The sequence below is a fragment of the Aedes albopictus genome, chromosome 1 (genome assembly GCF_035046485.1).
Source record: "Aedes albopictus strain Foshan chromosome 1, AalbF5, whole genome shotgun sequence".
Classification (NCBI taxonomy): Eukaryota; Metazoa; Arthropoda; class Insecta; order Diptera; family Culicidae; genus Aedes; species Aedes albopictus.
Genome location: NC_085136.1, coordinates 108,570,886 through 108,592,243, shown reverse-complemented (window position 1 = coordinate 108,592,243; position 21,358 = coordinate 108,570,886). Strand labels below are relative to the sequence as shown.

General features: G+C 40.2%; 1 protein-coding gene and 1 non-coding gene across 2 annotated transcripts; one reads left to right on the top strand and one right to left on the bottom strand.

The window, feature by feature from the left end:
- Positions 1 to 3,549: 3,549 nt before the first annotated feature.
- On the top strand, positions 3,550 to 4,568 carry LOC109433013 (mitotic spindle assembly checkpoint protein MAD2A). Its single transcript, XM_019709398.3, has 2 exons — positions 3,550 to 3,810; positions 3,871 to 4,568. The coding sequence occupies exons 1-2, from the start codon at positions 3,744 to 3,746 to the stop codon at positions 4,419 to 4,421; spliced, it is 618 nt and encodes a 205-aa protein (XP_019564943.2). The 5' UTR covers positions 3,550 to 3,743; the 3' UTR covers positions 4,422 to 4,568.
- A 15,946-nt stretch (positions 4,569 to 20,514) lies between these two features.
- Positions 20,515 to 20,691, bottom strand: LOC115269585 (U12 minor spliceosomal RNA). The gene has a single exon (XR_003898816.2). It is a non-coding gene; the product is annotated as a U12 minor spliceosomal RNA (small nuclear RNA).
- Between the last annotated feature and the right edge of the window lie 667 nt (positions 20,692 to 21,358).

Genomic DNA, 21,358 nt, shown 5'->3' with positions numbered 1-21,358 from the left:
AGTTTGGGGGGAAAGCGCAAACCGAGAGACCAAGCGATCCTTGATGGCCATATACTTGTCCACCTGCGGCGGATTCGAGACCAAATCGGCTACATGGCAAATCACCGATTGATCAAGTTTAGCCACGATATGGTAGAACTTGGTGTCGTCTTTCGTTATATTCCCCAGGATGAACTGCGCCTCGGCTTGGGCAAACCACATTTCCGGGTCACTTTTCCAAAATTCCGGAAGCTTGATTGAAACTGCAGCGGCTGCGCCTTGTTGATTTGCAGCGTTTGCTGTTTGTTGATTCGAGCTGCCCGTATTCATGTCGGTATGAGGTTAGGTTGAAGGATCAGCAGAAAAAACGAAAAATCCAACGACACAGGCGCGAACCGAACGCACACCGAACCGGAAATCACGTCGGGGTCACCAATGTGGGGGATGACACCGGAAGAAGTAAAGAATGCGAGCGTTTATAACTATAAAACTTGATTTATTCTCTCGAATCGAATACAGCGTGTTTTCCTCGAGTCGCGAACGATGACAATGTTGACGACAACAACTTTCTCTGTAGGGTGGCTCTTCAAACTAGGGTGCGTCCATTTGATACCCATAGATTTTTTGTGGTTGAAATGCGAAGAATGCGACTACATCTTGCTCTAGAAACAAAAAAAAAAATGATTCTGTTTGTTTTGATCAAGTTATTAGCGAAAGAGAGAGTCGACGAAGAGAAATCGATCAAGTCAGTTAGGCCCTTAAGAAAAATCAATGTCGAATTACCCTTAAGAACCCCAATAGTCGTTCACTATCCTTCAAATGTGATTATAATTATTATAATGCTGTCGCTGTTGTAAACATTGTTGGAAACATGTACCTACAATGAAAAATTGATTATTGCAAACCGAACCATATGACAGAACAAGAAAATATATTTAACGTAAAAATTCTATTCCAATTTTGACCATTTTGTCATACCCATTGACCCACTATCTAGGAACATTACAAATGTTCATTGAGCAGAAAATTAGAGACGAAAACCGCCAAACAATTTCGGCGGCTTTTTGGTTGAGCTTTCACAAAAGTACACTACAAAAAATATCCATATTGGACTTATGTGTCAGCCTATATAGATTTTTGCAATTAGATACTGAACATGAAGCTTATGTGTCAGACTTATATTTGCGGATGAACTTTTCAAACATTGAATGTATAAGTCAAACATATGAATTTTGTAGCTGCTTGAACATATATTCAATTAATACACAGTGACTTTAATATGCTGCTATGTTTATTTTTTGCCAGGTTTTTTGCTCATTTTTCGTTAAATTTGATTTCAAAGTAAAAGAAAAAATGTCGTATTTCCATTTATTATACTAAAAGCATCTAGCCATGCACACAACTTCGCATTATTCCCTGCATTATTCACAATCACTGACGAAGTAACTTCCGGGGTGATGTCCGAAGCTTGGAAAGTTTTTGCCTCGTACATAACGGTGTATCAAAATTTTAAGAGCTGTCCGCGTCTGAAGAACCAGTCAAGAAGTACCCAAGGAGTCTGGCCTGTCGTTATACTATCCCTTACTATCCGTGTGCAGCAGCTGGAGCATTTTTTAGTGTTGGGCACGAAGATATCCGGAACGAAATTGGATTCTGGCTCGCTGGAGCTACGGCGGCACCGTCAGTCCAGTGGTTGAGCACGGCACACATTACGACCCTTGAAGGAACATATTTATTTAGCTACAATCAAGGCTACAATGTTATCCACGCACTAAAGTAGAGTTTCACTTACCAGAAAATGTCTAAAGAACGATATTACTCGTTTTGAAATTGTTTTCGCCCTCGAGATGCAATAAATCAGAACCGAGACGAGAACTACAAAATGGTTGTTGTAACCAAAGCAATTTCACGCGCTAATGAAGGATTGTTGGTGTTCATTGTAGTTCACCCACCATATTTAAAGTATGCGTGAGTCCATTTGAATTTCCACCATGTGGTCTTCACACATAGTTTGAATTAGCAGTCACAATACACATCATACCACAACGATATGAGTGTGATAAGTGTGTTGGTTTTTAAAAAAATATGTGTTCAGAAACATAATAAAAATCATTGGAATTTTATCAGTGTACAGTGAAGGATTACATTTCACGGACACACAAAATAATTTAATTATTAAATCCAGCCTCCTGTCTCCGCAATACTGCCCCACAGGAAAATAACGAGCCAAAATCTTTGGTTCCCACTTTCAGCTGCCTCGTTGAATACAATAGCGGCGCCTCGGGCGGTTGGTTCCCCATGACAGTGCAAAGTTTGTAAACAAACATAATTCCAGGAGCAATAATTAAAAACGTCGAAACATTTTTCACAACAGAAATTTTTTTCACCTTTTAAAACAGTTGAGGCAAAACATGACTTTTTAATTTCGCAATTATTTATTTCAAAATAAAGTCGTAATAGTACCAGCTCGTCTTCTTCACGGGAAGAAAGTTTCCATAAAATTTAGAATTGTTATTGATATGATTCAGTCACAGTCAATTGCTGTTCCTGGATTTTGATGTTGACCTCAAAAACATGGCCGCGTGACAGGAGGCTGCACCCGGTAAAGTGGCACACGCTATGTCTGAACCAACAGATAATAACAAACACGGAGAAACTGAAAAACTCAAAATTAGGTACTTTTAAACTCAATTTTGAGTTCTTTTTCATCTCCCTTTTCATGCGCTCTTTCTATTGTTGTCAGAGAGTGAAGAGAGAAACAGCCCAACTTTTGCAGTTCCGTGCGTCAAGCCAAAACTGAGTTTCTAGCACAGTACTCAAATTTGAGTAAATACAACCTAGTCGAAATTTCGGTTGGGTGAAAAAAACTTAAAATTAGGTACTTTTTTCACATGGAAGCAAGCGGGAACAACCCAACAAAAACATCGATTCCATCAACTCAAAATTGGCTTGACGCACGCAACCCCGAAGTTGAGTGGAAAGAACTTACTTTTGGGTAGTTTCGTCTCTCCGTGAATGAATGTACATCGGGTTTCTTTCCACCAAACATCAGCATTCAAGCTATATTTTCATTTGCAGATGGTTTCAAAATAGTCTATCGGTGAAATTTTTTCCATACATTTTGTATGGGAGAGAAATTGGCCGAAAATGAAAACTTCATGCAAATTTGTATGAAAAACAGCTAAAAAGGTGAAAATTTCCCCGATGAAATATTTTAAAACTTTCTGCATATGATAATATATAGCATGAATTCTAACATTCTGTGGAAAGAAACCCGATGTACATTCAATTTTTATAACGCAGCGTGTGGCAGTTCTGGCCAAACATTTCAATAGGTCCTATCTGCATTTTAGAGGCTCTCTTTGTTCACTTTCTCAAAGAGAGCCTCTCTTCTGCAGATAGGCCCTTTAGAAATGTTTGGCCTGCAGTTCTTGCGTAAATAAAGAATGGCGTTGGCGGCTCGAAGCACTAATTTAAGCCGCCGGCGCGAAATCAACAAAAACGAGAGCGAAAGCTTATTATTTCTCTCTTCTCTCAAAAGCTTCCAGCTGACAGTTTGTTGTCGCGCCGGTACACTGCTCGCCGCCCGCTCGCGCCCTGGCCCACCACAGTGCTCAATCAGAAATTAAAATCACACAAAGATCGTTACAAGTCGCGAGATTGTTTTTATGTTTTTAATAATCAACGGAAATTTGTGAAGTTTTGTGATTTTGCGTTCTTTTGTGTTAACTGCGTGTAACACAGTTCCTACCAGTAGTCTGAAAATGGCAACCAGCACTCAAAATGCAATCACCCTCAAAGGATCGGCTGCCATCATAACGGAATATCTGAGTAAGTCCAACTGATTCTTCCACCTTCCACGATTATAAACATCTCAATTCGCCCCAACAGATTACGGCATCAACTCGATCCTGTTCCAGCGGGGAATCTACCCTCCGGAGCAGTTCACCAGCGTGCAGCAGTACGGTCTCACAATCCTGATGTCCAAGGACGAAAAGATCATTGCCTTCCTGCAGAACGTCCTCTGCCAGGTGCAGGATTGGTTGGCACGGAACGAGGTGGAAAAGATATCCATGGTCATCACCAACGTGCATACCAAGGAAGTGCTGGAGTGTTGGGATTTCAAGGTGCAAAACGAGCCGGGCGATGGGCCTAAGATCGATCCGGCCAATCCGACCTCGTCCAAGGAGCTGAAAAAGATCCAGGCGGAAATCCGGGACGTGATGAGACAAATTGCCGCCACGATCAGCTATCTGCCGCTCATCGAGTACATTTGCACCTTTGATGTATTGATCCACACGCTGAAGAATACGGACGTGCCGGAGAAGTGGAACGAAACCGGAGACGTGCAGATCCAGAATGCACAGACCGTGCAGTTGAAGTCGTTCTCCACCGGGCTGCACAAACTGGACACGATTGTTAACTATAAGATGACAGATTAGAGTGGCAAGGAGAGGGACTTTAAATTTGGATTAGGAACGAGTTATGGGTGATAATGTTTTATGGATGCAGGGTGCACGGACTTTGATAAGCATGCAGTTGGTTTTATAAGCAAGGACTATACCAAATAAACAACGAGCGTTCTCATAGTTTTTTGTTCTTCTTCATGTTCTATTCGGAAGCGCAATGATAGCAGCTGATTCACATTCCTTAACCTTCCGCCAGTCGCGCGTTTGGCCACCCTCACCAGCACCGCGCTATTGCTGAGTACAAAAAGCGAGATTTTTTCTACGTTTTGTATAAAATACAACAATGCGATCAATCAACGGTCTTTTGCAAGAGCTTTTTTATTATTATTATTATTATTATTATTAACAACCTCATAATTCTTTACGAACTAAATCACTCTCGAACATAAATCCTGGTGCATTTCCTAGATAAATCCCTGAGTGAATTCCTGAAGGATTTCCTGGAGAAATATCTGAAAGAACTTTTAGTATGTAAGTACTTATAGGGTAAAAGCACTAGACTTCGCTACTGCTCTAGTCTTCGCCCCTTCATACAAATCCCATGTTTTATGTATGAATTTTAGGGGGCGAAGTCTAGTGTTTTCACCCTTTGTTTGAAATATTTAAGTTACAGTGACTTTTACGCAACCAAAATCTGCGCTGCTGTATTTTTTGTGTTTCCAATACTATTTGCTGGAGGAATTCCTCCAGATGTTCTTGAAGCAATTGAAAAAAAAAAATCATCGGATAATCCTGTAGAAATTCTCGGGAACATCCCTGGTAATGTTGATTCAAGGTTTCCTGAAAGTTCTGAAGGAACTCCAGAATGAATTTTTTGTAGTGTCTACCTAACGATTGTGTACATATAATATCTACCTACATGAAATACTATTCATGACAGTACCTAAATGTCTAGGTATGGGCTAATTCCTGGAGGAGTTCCTAGAGAAATTCGTGGATGTGTGGGAATTTCTGGCGGAATCTATCAAGGAATTCCTGGAGGAATCTCTTGAGACATTCTTGAAAGAATTACTGGATACATTGTCGGAGAAACCTCTAGAGAAATTCTAGCAGATTTTCATTTCAATTATTTTTCTATTTCTGAAAGAATTCTTAGAGAAATTCCTGGAGCAATTTGCACTTCGAAGGAATACCTGAAGGAAACCATGGGGGAAACCTTAAAAAAAAGTGGAGAAATCCCTGGAGGGATTCCTGGATGAATGCCTGGAGGATCCCTTCAAAAATCCTGAAGAATTACCTGGAAGAATTTCTGAAGAAATCCGTGAAGAAATTTCTGGAGGAGTTTCTGGTGGAATTCCTGGAGAAATCAACAAATGAATTTCTGAAGGAATTCCTGGGGGAATTCCCGGAGAAATTCGTGTTGTAATCCCTGGAAAAATCCTTGAAGAAGTTCCTGGAGAAATTCTTAGCGGAATTCCTGGTGGAACTCCTGAAGGAAACCCTGCAGCAATTTCTGCAGGCAAATCTGGAAAAATTACTGGAGGCATCTCCGGAAAAAAATCCAGATTTTTTTTTTCTTAGAGAAAACCCTTGAAGAATTTCTGGAGGAATCCCTGGAACTGCTGACAGACTTTATGTAGGAATTCATAGATTAATTCCTGGAGGAATTCCTGAAGAAATTCCTGGGGTAATTTCTGGAAGTATTCCTCGAGAGAACCCTGGAGAAATTCCTGGAGGAATGTCTGCAAGAATTCCAGGAGGAATATCAGGAGAAACTCCTGGAAGAACTACTGGGGAATTCCTAGAGCAATCTTTGCAAGAATCCAAAGAGGAGTCCCTGGAAGAATGCCCGGAATAATTCCTAGAAGAATGTCTAGGAGAAATCCTGGTGGAATCCCTGAAGTAATTCCTGAAGAAATCTTTGGAGCAATTCCTGTAGGAGTCGCTGGAAAAAATCCTTGAAAGAAACCCTTGAAGAATTCCTGGATAAATTCCTGTAGCAATTCCAAGGGTATTTCCTGGTGGAATTCTTGGAACAATCCCTGGAGCAATTCCTCGAGGAATTTCTGGAAGAGTTCTGAAGTAATGCATGGAGAAAACGCTGAAGGAATCCCTGAAAGAATTTCTGTAGGAATTGTTGGACAAGTCCGTTGCGGATATCCTAACTAATACTTGATACTTGATGGGCTAGAACTCGTAGCGGTGAGTCTACGCTCAAAGAAGCAATCGCCTGCACTGGTCTCAGTCCTGATCCATTCGCTTCCAGCCGCCTTGAACGTCCGTAAGTCCTCGTCAACTGGAAAAAGAGGAAAAGGTCGGCGTGTGCGCTGCCTACCCGAGCAGGAATGAATAACTGACCCATAACTGCAGCATACCAAAATTAGATATTATCTGAGTATCGCGGACTGACTCAATATGCTCTCTCATCGGGAGCCAAGCCTTGTTGAACCTGTGTGATTGATTGAAGAGTATTGTTATAGGTGCTGCGGATATAATCAAAACTGTTGTCACGATATCTCCATTTGCCGCTGTCAAGCCGTTGGAAAGCGAGGAGAAGGATGAACATTGTTTTGAGCCTATTTTAGCTAATTTTGTAACAACTATCCATCAAAATTTCCATCGCGAATGGAAAATAATAAACTTTGAACACGAGAACAAAATCGGAATGTTGGAATCGATCAGCATGACTCTTCTCTCTCTTCTTGACGTAACGTCCTCACTGGGACAAAGCCTGCCCGAATACAAATTGAGATGTAGCTAAGCATTAGCAAACAACATCAATACACTTAAGCTGCTAGTACACAGGGTCAAATATTTGTCCAAAAAGAAACCAATGCTCAAACATCTTGTTTGACTCGATCGAATTTTCATTAGTGTCAAACTGATGTTGTTTCTTGAGTTCTTTCCTTGTCAAATATTTGACCCTGTGTACTACTGGCCTTAGTTCTGTCGTTTTATGTTGTAGCTTTAATGTACTCTGACTTCAGTTTGACATATGAAAACATGACAATGCATCTGACTCTAATGTTACATTAGCATCTAATGTCATACTGATGTAAAACGATGTGCATATGAGCATCAAGATACATAAAAAAACGTTAGGATCTGATGTCACATCAAAATGCAACGTCATGCTGATGTAAAAGGTCGTACTCATGAGCATCAAGATACATCCGAAAACATTAAGTTCTGATGTTACATCAAACTATAACGTTATGCTGATGTATAATGATGCAAGTATAAGCATCAAGAAACATTTAAAGACATTAGGCTCTAATGTTACATTAAAAAGTAACGTCATGTAATGTAAACCGATGTAATGATAAACATCAAGATACATCTGAAAACGTTAGATTCTAATGTTGCATTATGAGCTAATGTCGTACTGATGTTGAACGTTTAACTCTGTTAAAATCAAGGACATTAGTTTCAGACGTTCCCTGATGTCTCCTACATCAGGATTACATTGCGATTTACTGTGTTTATGCAAGCTAGCATACATCAGGAAATCCTATGTTTTTGATGTCATGAACAATACCCAGAACATCACAGCCTGATGTTTTCAGACATTTCTTGATGTGCAAAAACATTAAATTTAAATGTTTACAGAAGTTTTTGAATGTGCAAAAACATAAGACTTAAACGTTCTCTGATGTATATTGATGTATGTAAACATTAGATGCAAACGTCATGCTTAAGTAAATTGAAGTACGTAAAAACTTCGAAATAAACGGGGTGACATCAGATTCTAACGTTGAACCACGAAGATATCAATCGATAACGAACTTGGTTCTCCTATTATCTAAAGGGAAGTGTCGGCTCGTGTATTGTGTATATCAAAAATTCTGATATGCATTTTTGAAGAGGGTTACCGGACCACATGGTGACCCTCTTTGGGCCTGATGTGCCCCTTTAGCAAACGGTAAAGACAACACCTTAAAATTTAAGGTAACATGTGAGGACTAAATGTTACGTTTTTTACATCGAAAAACATTAGAATAACATTCGAATCTAACGTTTACATACATCAACATACATCAGAAAACAATTATATCTAATGTTTTTTCACATCTAAAAACATTAGGTTCTAATGTTCTGGGTAATATTCTTGACATCAAAAAACTATTGGTTTCCTGATGTATACATTATGTTACTTTGCATAAACACATCTAAATCGCAATGTATTCTAACGTTCAACATCAGAAAACATTCAAAACATCTGAAAACATCAGAAATACATGCGAATCGAATGTTTCTGTGCGTAAAAAAAACATATAAAAACGTCTAGATTTGACGTTTTGTACATCGCAAAACATCAGAAAAAACGTTGGAATGTATCGTTTTCATACATCAATATACATCAGGGAACGTCTGAATCTAATGTTTTTTACATCAACATACATCAGAAAAACGTTTTTGTACATCGAAAAACATCTGAAAACGTCAGGTTTTGATGTTCTGGATAATATTCTTGACATCAAAAAACATTTGATTTCCTGATGTATACATTATGTTACCTTGCATAAACACATCTAATTCGTAATGTATTCTAATGTTCAACAACAGAAGTGATGATGATGATGATGATTGTGTACCCACCATCAGCGCAAGGATTACCTATGGCTGCAGAGTCATACCGGAAGGGAATGATCTACCTGATGGTTTGTTGTAGCAGGGTAAGCTAAATTTACTGGAGACCTTCGGAAGACAACACGATGGTTGTTATCTCGTGACAAAGTCTGGCCACCCCACGAACATTTGTCCAGAAACCAGTTCATTTAGCTTCCTTAGGCTACCCCTCCCAATATCCCAAGTATCATGTAATTTAAATATATTTAATTATATAGTTGACCAATTACCTGATTTTACCTGAAACAATAAATATTATGATTATGATACATAGAATGTTAATTGACTTACATTACAATTCCAACGTTATTTACCTGAACAGCGCTGAAACAAATCGTTATTTTATTAAAGTTGAAGTTAAAATCAAGCAAATAACACGAAAAATTGTATATTAGTAGTGAAAAAACAAAATACAAAAATAAAACAATACACAGAAAAGTAAACCAAATTTTGATCTTATAATTTTCTTGCATTTAAATCAAGCTGGAAAATTACGAAATCAAAATTGGTTATGGTAGATCTTACGCCGTAACGCACCATTATAAGGTGATCTACCCACGTTACGGGAATCTAATGTTCAACAACAGAAGTACATTAAAACTTGATGTTGATGTACACATCAAAATTAAATGTCAGGCTAATGCAAATTTTTATTCGGGTGCTTCTCAGCTTAGTGTTCTAAGAGCACTTCCACAGTTATTAACTGAGAGCTTCCTCTGCCAATGACCATTTTGCATGCATATATCGTGTGGCAGGCACGAAGATATTCTATGCCCAAGGAAGTCAAGGAAATTTCCTTTACGAAAAGATCCTGGACCGACCGGGAATCGAACCCGTCACCCTCAGCATGGTCATGCTGAGTACCCGTGCGTTTACCGCCTCGGCTATATGGGCCCCAGCATGACTCTTGCATGGTTCGATTCGTATTCGTGGTGGCTGTGTTTATATGTACAAAAAGTTACCAAAATTATCTAGAAAAGTATGAAAATAGTCAAGCTAATGTTTTTTTATGATCTGGGAAGGAATTCAACATGATCGAAATAAAAGCAATCTAGAGGGCGGTGCTGCAATGACCCTGACAGTTGTCAAACCATCACAAGTGGGCAAGACAAAGTTTGCCGGGACAGCAGCTAGTAATATATATAATTGCAATGTGGAGTTGGCAAGGGGGTGGATCATAACAATAGAGTTAAGAAACTATAGAGGACGAATGTCGCTGCTGTTCCCTTTGTTCTCGTTCGAAAACATGTCGGGTATCTATCTGTCAAACTGCATACTTTTTCGCTTTGACACTTATAGCCCGGCCTATCTTCGCCAGCAAGAGATGTTTCGGCAGCGACGCCAGCGACATTCGTCCTCTATAGTTTATTAACTCTATTATCATAACGTTCGGGGTACCAACGCCTTAGTCCCAACGACGCGCTTTTATGCGAAATAACGTCCAAAAGCTGGGATGCGTCATCAAATCCTATGTGCCTTTTTTCAATTATGTAAAAATCACAATTTGTATGGAAAAATCGCCGATTATCATATAGGTATTGCCATTATAGACACTATAGATTCCATAGACTCGCGGAGACATGGTTGAGCAATACGATTTTAGTGTGTTTTACCGTGAATTTAGAGTGTACCGAGCGAATATGACGTCACGCAATCCATTGTCGCCATTGAAATCGTGACGTCATGCTCGTTTGGCTACACGAACTGACAGTTCGTTTGGCTACAGTTGTCTTCGCCTTCGCGAGTCTATGGAATCTATAGTGTCTATAATTGCCATACCTTATGTCATCATACAGTGTTATGCACAGAATACACACTAGATATTATGTTAGGTATTTTATCTGTTATGCAGGGCTTTTTAGTACCTCTTTCAGGTCGTATATAGGCTTTTTCATGTGGCAGATCTGTGCATGCATTTGTTTACAAAGCTTGAACAACAGCTGCTAACACGAACGTGTCATCTCCATAGAAGAGCTGTCAAAGGCCCGAAAAATCTGGACGAATATTTGAAAAGGGCCTATCTGCTTTGCGTAAACAAACATGTTTTTGTCTCTGTAGGGCCCATCTGCATCCACCCACGCACGTCAACACCCTTATCAGAAAGAGTGTTCTTCAAGCTATCTGTTAAGGGTGTTGATGTGCGTGGGTGGATGCAGATGGGCCCTACAGAGACAAAAATATGTTTGTTTACAAAAAGCAGATAGGCCCTTTTCAAATGTTCGTCCAGAAATCAGCTGATTTAAGACGTCAAATGAAAAGGCCCATAGTAGAGTCCCTATAATTAGAGTCTGGCGGACTGTCACTTTCGACCGGAGCCAATCGAGCATGACGTCATAGTGTCCTCACCGATAAATGCTACACCGTGACGTCATGCTCGATTGGCTCCGATCGAAAGTGACAGTCCGCCAGACTCTAACTAGACTGACTCTAGTATATAGATATTCAGTTTACCATAGCTACCTGAGTTTAGTATTCTTCAGCTATAACTGTACTAACGTCAAACAAACTCAAACAAACTTTAGTACAGGCGAAACCGAAGTCGGGTTGGAGTTGAAACTGTGATCTCATCAGAGTTGCTAGGTGGTGCAAAGTTATATGTTGTGGACGAATTTGAAATGTTGTTACTCTAATGAAGTACGGTAATGATGTTACCAAGTTACCAAAATCGAGTTGAGGGGCTGCTCAGATAAGGGAACGTCCATAAATTACGTCACGCTTTTAGGGGGGAGGGGGGGTTCAGTAAAGTGTGACAACCCATACAAAAATTTGAGAGGTCTCATACAAAAAGTGTGACATAGGGGGGAGGGGGGGTTGAAAATTGGCATTTTTTGCGTGACGTAATTTATGGACGCTCCCTAAATATAAAGCATGCTTTGAGGACCGCTTGGGAAATCCAGAAGCGGCCTTTGAACACCGCCGAAGCTTATGTTTCATCATGGCGTCGGGGACAACAAATTTGAATTTCAGGCGTTTGATTTGAATAGGTCCTAAGTTTGCTGTGATTCCTATGTAGATTCGACCAATTCAAATCGAACGCCAGATTTATTTATTTGTTCAAGCTGTACGTCGTACGTCGGTTCGTCGGTGCTTTGAGGACCGCTTGAGAAAATGTGAGGTTATAGTAAATAAAAAGTTTGAAGCTCAATCCTATGATCGAATGAAGAAATGCCTCTAGAGATTCCTCTAGCAATTCCTTCAGAAATTCTTCTAGGAATTCTACTAGAGATTCCTCCATAAGTTTCCCTAGAGATTCCTCCGGGAATCCCTACTGACTTTCCTGCCCATAATCGCATAAGTGACGTAAGCGCCACTGTAGTTTTTAACACATTTTCAATATTTTGACAATGAATAATGGAAAGTTTAAGTTTTTTTTTTTACTTTGACATCTAGCTAGTGATTAGATCTTGTGCTCTATTGAATAAAACTGGTCACAATTATGCACAATTGATAGATATTAGCTTGTGAATGCTGCCATTGTCAATGGTGGTTACGTCGACTATGCGATCATGGGCAGTTTCCTTCAGGATATCCTACAGGAAATCCTCCAGGGGTTCCCCCAAAAAATTCTCCAGAGCTTAACTCAGGAATTTCTTCTGTGGTCTTTTTGGAACAACTTGTATAAAAAATTCCTCCAAAGATTCCCCCAGGAATTCCTTTTTGTATTCTTAAAGCTTCTCCTCCAGGAATTAATTCAGTACTTTCTCCAGGAACTTTTGGGGATTTCCATAGGAATTCCTCTTGAAATTGCTTCCGGGATTTCTTCTGGACTTGCGTAAGGAATTCCTCCAGCGATTTCTTTAGGAGCTGCTACAGAGATTTCTCCAGAAACTCTTCTAAGGATTGCTTCAGAACTTCTCCAAGAACTCCATCTACGATTTCTTCAGGAATCATTCCTGATATTTCCCTAAGAATTCTTTAGGAGATTTTTTCCAGAATTTTCTTCAGATTTCTCTAACAATTCCCCCAGGAATTTCTCCACAAATTATGCCAGAAATTCCTCTGGGAATACCTCTACAGATTTCTCCAGGAGTTCTTCTGGAGATTCCTTCATGAATTCCTACACGCATTCCTTTAGTTAGGATATTCGCAACGGACTTGTCCAACAATTCCTACAGAAATTCTTTCAGGGATTCCTTCAGCGTTTTCTCCATGCATTACTTCAGAACTCTTCTAGAAATTCCTCGAGGAATCTGTGCAAATCCGACAATCATCCACAGAGAATTGCCCAACGGCGGCGTCGGTACTTACTCCACGCTGCTGCTCGGCACGTCTTGCCGGGTTGATGGTCCACAGGAGAAAGAGGCCGAGTTAATACTCTGCGTGCGTACGTCAGTGGAGCTCGTGTTGGAAATGAACACTCACTGGCTGGATGAACCTCAATCGGTAACGAACCGAGGGGTATATATTATTATATACTTCAACGGATAATAGGGTATCCCACATCCCACTCCTTCTCTAAAAAAAAATGAAGATGCCCATGAAGTAGCGAAATAGCTGCCACTCAGGAATTAGATTCACATGAGATAAAAAAGAACCTGCACGTATACATTGACATGAATCCATCTCGTTACATACCTACATGCCACATAGATAATACATCTGTCAAAACACCTGAACTTCTCGGAGCACCGAATACGCCATAATCTCTGATGCAACGCTCTTAAAACAGCAATTTCCCGTGTTTCATCACCGCCAGCTTACAAGAACCTACTTTACAAACTGGCTCTTTATGCATTCTACATTCAAAAATTAAGGAATAAACCAGACTAACAATAGATAGATATCAAAAAACTAAATTTTCAAAGTGAACTGCTAAAAACTAAGCAAGACACTGTTCCAAGAAAGTCTTCGAAAATGCCACACCTACATGTGAACATATAAGTAATGTCCACTGGTTAATCGGTAATTGTTAACTCAATTGGATTCCAACTTTAGCTCCATGGGAATATTCAACAATAGCCAAACATATACAACATACATACATCTACTTAACAATTAATCCAATGAATATCTCAGCATAACTCGACTATTTTTACCGATTACAAATTCGATACATTGTTTGCCGGAATGCAGGTGGATTAGTTATGAAATTGTGTTTGATACAAATAAAAGTTCTACGAATCTTTAAATGAGAATTATTACCTATTTAGGCATGTAATTTTTTCAACTCTTTTATATCTTCAAATCTTCAAACGTAAATTTTTTAGGTAAGGCCTATCGAACATTATTGATAACTTAAATTTACAAAATATTTCAAAGGTCATCTATCCTCGAGGACCATGTCAACGCATTGTATTCATTTTCACAACTGCGATGAATATATCTTTTCAACTCCGGAAAAACCCTCCGTGGCACACAGATGGCGTTCAGCATTCAGAATAATAATTCACAAATGAATCATGTCACAAATCGAAAGATTATGCTTCTTCCAACATTTCAAATTCTCTCTCCCAGAGTTCGCACAATCACCTTCATCCTTATTATTCGTTATACCTCCCCACCACAACACAACACAAAGGTCATGTTGAAACAAACTCACTCTTCTCACTCTCCATCGTTAGATCTCATCAGGACAGTCGCTTGCATTGTTTTCGCTCCTATTTGATGCTTGCTCACTACCGCAATCTAGTGTGCGCTCGTGTAAACACAGATTGTCCGTTGGTCATCTACTGCTTATAACCAGTGACGAAAATTGTCAAATTACGGTCGTCTGCACCGACGCCCAGCGGCGCCAGCGTCGTTGATTTGTTTTTGTTTTGATAGTCGTCTTGACAACCCGAGCGGCATTCTCAGAAATGTATGCTTTCGAAATTCTTTTGACCGCTGTCTGCTGAACTTCAACCACCTACTGATATTCAAAGTCAGTATTTTCAATTTCAACTGATTCGTTTTAATTAAGAACGATGCAGAAGCAAAAACGCAGTTGTTTTGCTTCACTCGCCAAAAGTAACTAGAATGCATTGAATAAAGGTTATAACCATGGCACTCAATGTAACCTGTTTGAAGCATTGCGTCTATATATCTATATACAAATCATTGCCAATAAAATCCAGTGGGATAAGATGCTACCTGTCTCTTCCGATAAACATGAGTGGCCTGGTTGGTACCAAATGCAACAATCGGCGCAAATGCAAAACAACTTCAGTCAATGACTATCAACAAAATATATTGTATGTTCAATAGTCTTCCATATTACAACTCAATTACACGTAACATACCCTCAAATCAACGAACATCACAAAATCACTTTGGCTTGCGAGAGTTACGCGAAAAATACACGCACATGTATATATTTCGCCCCGATACCGGTTCTTAAGTTAGGCGGTCTTCGGCAGCATGTTGTTCTCAATTAACAACCATCCTCGTCTTCTGCCAAAACTATTGCTTATCATCAGGAGACAAAACCATAACCAGTGGCAGTATATATTCCGTCCACGATAAGGGAACATCGTCCAAAACGCCAACATGGGGTAAAATGTTCTAACCTACAATATTATTCCTTAATGTGAATTCATCACTACTGCAGGTGAACGGTGCCAAAATATGTTTGCATAAATGATCCTTTTGGAAAACCAGGCAACTAAATTGACAACTTCCGGTTCCTTCTGCTTGTGATTAAGGTTTTCTGGTGTTTTTGTTATCAACCATGTATCTTCAAGACTCGATGGAAATACAATAATATTGTAAATACTTCCGCTGAAGCATCAAGCGAATATAGTCTTGTCAATGTTAACATCTTACACCGCTTACTAATGAGACCACTCATCATTGAAAACGATGAAAAGTTTGAAAAAATGGCAACCACATCACATCACCCAAAATGCCAAACCATTAATCAAACGACCCCACTCTAGCAAACTTCTAGTAGCGCATCGAACCACATCAGCGCTAACATTGTTCTCACGTGTATGACGAAGATATGCAAAACCAAAAACCCTTGGTATTGACTGCTCCGAGTAGGGAGCGCTCTTCAAACTCGAACAAACTATGCCCATCCATCGTACATCGAGCAGACCGATCCAGAGCATAATGCGAAATCATGGGCCACCCCATCCGGTAACACAAAGAGTTTTGTAATCAAGAGAGCATTGCCAGTTGACACTAACTCTCTCACGAATGATGATTAGCCCACCTTACCGTCTGCGGATCCCCTCCGTCACGGGTACGGCCAGAATACGAGTTCATCCAATATTCTTTCTTGAATGTTCTGTCCAACAGAACAGAAGCTCCAGAAGCTCATGCAATTTCCGAACTGCAACAAACACAGTCTTGCATGGTCCCGGATACATTCCTCAAACAGACAATACCATCCTCTGTCGTGCTTTTGCTTATCCTCTTCCTCGTTCAACCCTTAATCTCTATACAGAATTATGTGTTTTGTTTTTATTATTTAGCGACTTAGCAACAGTTTTACACTGCGCCTGTTATACTGGCCAACTACGTCGAATTTATAGTGTATTTACAACCCTGACTGGAACTATGAATGAATACGTCACAACTTCATTACTTCCGCTTAGATATCACTAGTGCTTGGCACTGCCATGGCGTTCTTCCATCTCCTCTTCAATTCCGAAACCTACATTCGTTTTCCAGAGATTAAAACGTTAATTTGGCCACTTAATTGGGCCGTCCATAAAAATACACATTGTCAAGGATTAGGGCACGTAAAACCATTCTGGTTGGTTACTTGCAGTTCTCCATTTCTCTGTTCCATTTAACGTTCCTAGTCGCAGAAACTTATATCAAAACTGTCCTCACTCAAAACATGCCTTACCCAGTTGGCGAGTTTTTAACAAAGCCAAGCAAACCCTCACAAGCAACAGACAATTCTCGGAACTCTTCCGTCGCTAGCCGTCTGAACGTACCTGTTGCCGACTACCTTAACTATCTATGCTTCACAGAGCATGCTGAAAATGCATGCTGAAAACCCCACATTATAGGGTTATAACTCGTCAGATCTATGTTCATTAAAAACATTCTACAACACGTCCCATGTTGTAAGTGCAATGCTTCATACTAGGTTTCTTATTACCTTTGTGTTTTAACGAGCGCCCCATCTCATGGAAGCAGCCATCACGGAACGTCCCGATTCGTGACTGGTTACTATTATCTGGACATTTCACCAAGCGTCCCGCGTCGTGAACAATCTTTCTAAAATCTCCAAAGAGAATCCCTCTCCATGGCAGATTTGTACTCCACCGAGTGTCCCATCTCGGGGATGAATAAAGGAACTTCCATCGAGCATCCCGACTCACGCCATGTTCCTAAAATACAACTATCTTCACTTAACATCCCGTTTCGTGAAAGTGTTCAGCATTTACAGCTTACTCAGCGGCCCAATTCATCAAAGCAGCTATCATACGTTCCATCACGAAACGAACGAAAGCTGAAATCAAGGCACATTCCTGGAACCGCACACATTGCCGCACACTGCCCGTAAAAAAATTCCGGTTGTCGCAGTCCGATAGCACAAATTAAACGTTGCAAAGTTAACTCGAGCCGTGATAGCATAAAAACCACCAAATCACTTAGCCACGATACGAACAGCATGCACAATAGTTATTTATGCAACAAGTTGCAAAATGATGATTTTTTCAGCACGAGTCGTACATTTATCCAACGAGGCTTGCCGAGTTGGATAAATACGACGAGTGCTGAAAAAATCGAGTTTTGCAACGAGTTGCATACAAAGTTTTTTGTAATTACGAAAAACACCCATTTAGTGTGGTCTTTTCTAGCTACACAAACATGTATCAGTAGGAACCACGTGCGCGCTCATGCTTGTCGGCGTAGTTTTTCGTTTGATCAGGTAGGCTCTGGTATAGTAGGCGTCACCAATGATCGAGCTCCCGTTGTCAAACAGTTGTGCGCGGGCAAAAGCAAAAGCAGACTCAGCAGCTACCTCTACCTTTGATTTGTAGTTCGAATCCGAATTAAAATCGTCCTGATTCGGATTCAAGCTGCTCAGTAGATGTAGAGGCTGAGGCTGAATCTACGGAAGGCATGGTGGTAAGTAAAAAGTGCGTACGAGCAAAAGTGCCGAAAAGTGCACGTCTTGCCGGGTTGATGGTCCACAGGAGAAAGAGGCCGAGTTAATACTCTGCGTGCGTACGTCAGTGCACGGAGAAACTGAAAAACTCAAAATTAGGTACTTTTAAACTCAATTTTGAGTTCTTTTTTATCTCCCTTTTCATGCGCTCTTTCTGTTGTTGTCAGAGAGTGAAGAGAGAAACAGCCCAACTTTTGCAGTTCCGTGCGTCAAGCCAAAACTGAGTTTCTAGCACAGTACTCAAATTTGAGTGAATACAACCTAGTCATAATTTCGGTTGAGTGGAAAAAACTTAAATTTAGGTATTTTTTTCACATGGAAGCAAGCGGGAACAACCCAACAAAAACATCGATTCCATCAACTCAAAATTGGCTTGACGCACGCAACCCCGAAGTTGGGTGGAAAGAACTCACTTTTGGGTAGTTTCGTCTCTCCGTGTGGAGCTCGTGTTGGAAATGAACACTCACTGGCTGGATGAACCTCAATCGGTAACGAACCGAGGGGTATATATTATTATATACTTCAACGGATAATAGGGTATCCCACAGAATCTATAGATTGCTTTTATTTCGATCATGTTGAATTCCTTCCCAGATCATAAAAAAACATTAGCTTGACTATTTTCATACTTTTCTAGATAATTTTGGTAACTTTTTGTACATATAAACACAGCCGCCATGAATACGAATCGAACCATGCATGAGTCATGCTGATCGGTCCCACCGTTCTTGAGTTTTGTTGCCTCAAAGGGACTTCAAACTCATTTTTATATATATAGATAGACTAGCTGTCCCGGCAAACTTTGTCTTGCTAAGCTGTGCTGGTTTGACAACTGTAGGGCGCAAAACAGCACCGCACTCTAGATTGATTTCATTTCGATATGGTTGATTCTCTTCCCTACGAGCTGGGAAAATCAGTACTTTATCAATTTTCTTATTGTTTTCGTTGATTTTCTTAACTTTTACTACTTATAAACACAGCCACCATGAATACGAACCAAACCATGCAAGAGTCATCCTGATTGGTCCACCCGTTCGTGAGTTTTGTTGCCTCAAAGGGACTTAAAACTCATTTTTATATATATAGATATAGATATAGATATATAGATAGATTGCAATTACATATAATATCTAACTTGAGTATGCTGCAGTTATGGGTCAGTTATTCATTCCTGCTCGGGTAGGCAGCGCACACGCCGACCTTTTCCTCTTTTTCCAGTTGACGAGGACTTACGGACGTTCAAGGCGGCTGGAAGCGAATGGATCAGGACTGAGACCAGTGCAGGCGATTGCTTCTTTGAGCGTAGACTCACCGCTACGAGTTCTAGAGCCCATCAAGTATCAAGTATATGAGTTATCGACTACCTTCGGAAAATGCCAATGGGCGTTTGAATTATGACTGCAGTAACGGTTGGCCGAAAACTAGAACCTTTCAAATGTGCATTAATTCCTTTGAGTGGCAGCTAATAACGTCGAGTAAATGCCGTGATGCATACATTAAGGGGCGCGTTATATACCCATCTCCCTTAAAAGCAATGCCATGGGTTTTTATATGTTTTTTTTCTAATTTTTCTAAGGGAAAAAGCGCCGCTCGAACATCAAGACTAGGGGATTTGAGCGTTGCATGCATCACGGCATTGTTTATTCGACGTGATTAGTTCCCGCTCGTAGGAATAAATGCACATTTGGAAGGTTCCGATTTTCTGCTCTGAATGTGTTACTGCAGTAAGGGCTGGCAATTTTGACCCTAAAATACACGTTTGACATTTCAAATGGCACTTTTTCCGCACTAATTATGAATTTCGCGAGTGAGCAAAGAGTTTATTAAATCAAGTTTATTAAATCAAGTAATATGCGAGAAGATTTTTCGCCTTCTTACAACAGAAATGGAAAAAATCCATATTTTATTGATTAAGTAGATATAAAATGCTGTCGATCAGTGCAAAAATATTACAGCAAAACTTTTATTGTCAGAGAGATCTTGAAGTGAGACGTTTAAATCAGGTGACGCGTATTAAACCGGTTCCTCCTACGTTGTATCCTTAAACAGATGACATGAAGTATATATTTTATTATTTTTGTCCATTCACAAAAAAAACAGCGATCAATCCTTATGCCTTATCACGTTTTATCTTAATCTAGGGACATATTTTTAGATTACCATAAAGCAATCGCAGTTGTGACGTGTTTTGTAATAAGCATATTTCATTCAGCATTTGTTCTAGGTGTACATGCACGCATTTTTTTACCAGAAAGTTCTAGCCTTGAAGAAAATACTATCATGGTAATCAATTAAAAACTCTTAACTAACATTCAAAAAGTTGTTTTCCAACACAAACTTTATGTTTAATTGGCTAAAATTTGCCAAAAAGTTCAAACCTTGAAGAAATTTCTTTCAAGATAATTATCGTAAACGAGACCGTAAATTCAAACATTTCAGAAGACAGGAGAGGCAGATCGCATCTCACCCGAGTACCCTGCAAAGTAGGCATGGCAACTGCGAGGGGACGACCTGTACCTCTAGGAAAAATTAGCGCTTACGCAGCCGGATAACCAACTGCAGTGAGGAAGCTGAGCCGAGCGTTAACAGGGCACGTAATTTTCCTTACTCATTAGTTTAAGGCACGAATGCAAGCGGGGAACGAGCAACAATGTCCCAGTCGGATGTCATGGACCGTTAGCGATGTGGTGTGCGTTCGCTTGGTCGGGCGGTCGTTTGCGCGATACACGATGTGCGACTATCACCGGTGCATGCTGCCTCGTCGTCGCATCACCGACGGAGCGCTACAAAGTTGATTTACAATATTTATACAGACGACGACGAGCGTGAAATTCAAAACAGACGCATGCGAACCGGAGCAATAAAATTAAACTGAACATTTCTCCACTCGTAATCGAATTGTGATTGCATCGAGTGATTGAATTGTCTCGCGTCAGCTGCGATCAAATTAGGCACGACTAATCTATTCGCCTTTAGCAGAACTGCGTTTGCGAGTTCATTGGATGGCGCTGGCTGCCGATAGGAAAATTACTTTGTTTGCTTGTAAAATGAGTCGAGTAACGCGGCATTGATTGGCATTTGTAGGGAGGATGCACCCTTTGTGTTAAAATTTTAAACATATTTTCTACAGCAACAATTATGCGCTGTCCATAAACTACGTAGACTCAATTTTGGCAATCTCAGACCCCCCTCCCCCGTTGTAGACTTTCGTCCATACAAAATTTTAGAAATTTGTAAGGACCGTAGACTTTGGCAAGACCCCCCCGTCCCCCCTTTAGAGTCTACGTAGTTT

What these genes read in the sequence shown, in the direction of transcription:
- LOC109433013 (XM_019709398.3), top strand. Translation starts at nt 3,744, where the DNA reads ATGGCAACCAGCACTCAAAATGCAATCACCCTCAAAGGATCGGCTGCC. An exon ending in CATCATAACGGAATATCTGA is followed by an intron (nt 3,811 to 3,870) that starts GTAAGTCCAACT and finishes TCGCCCCAACAG; the next exon opens with ATTACGGCATCAACTCGATC.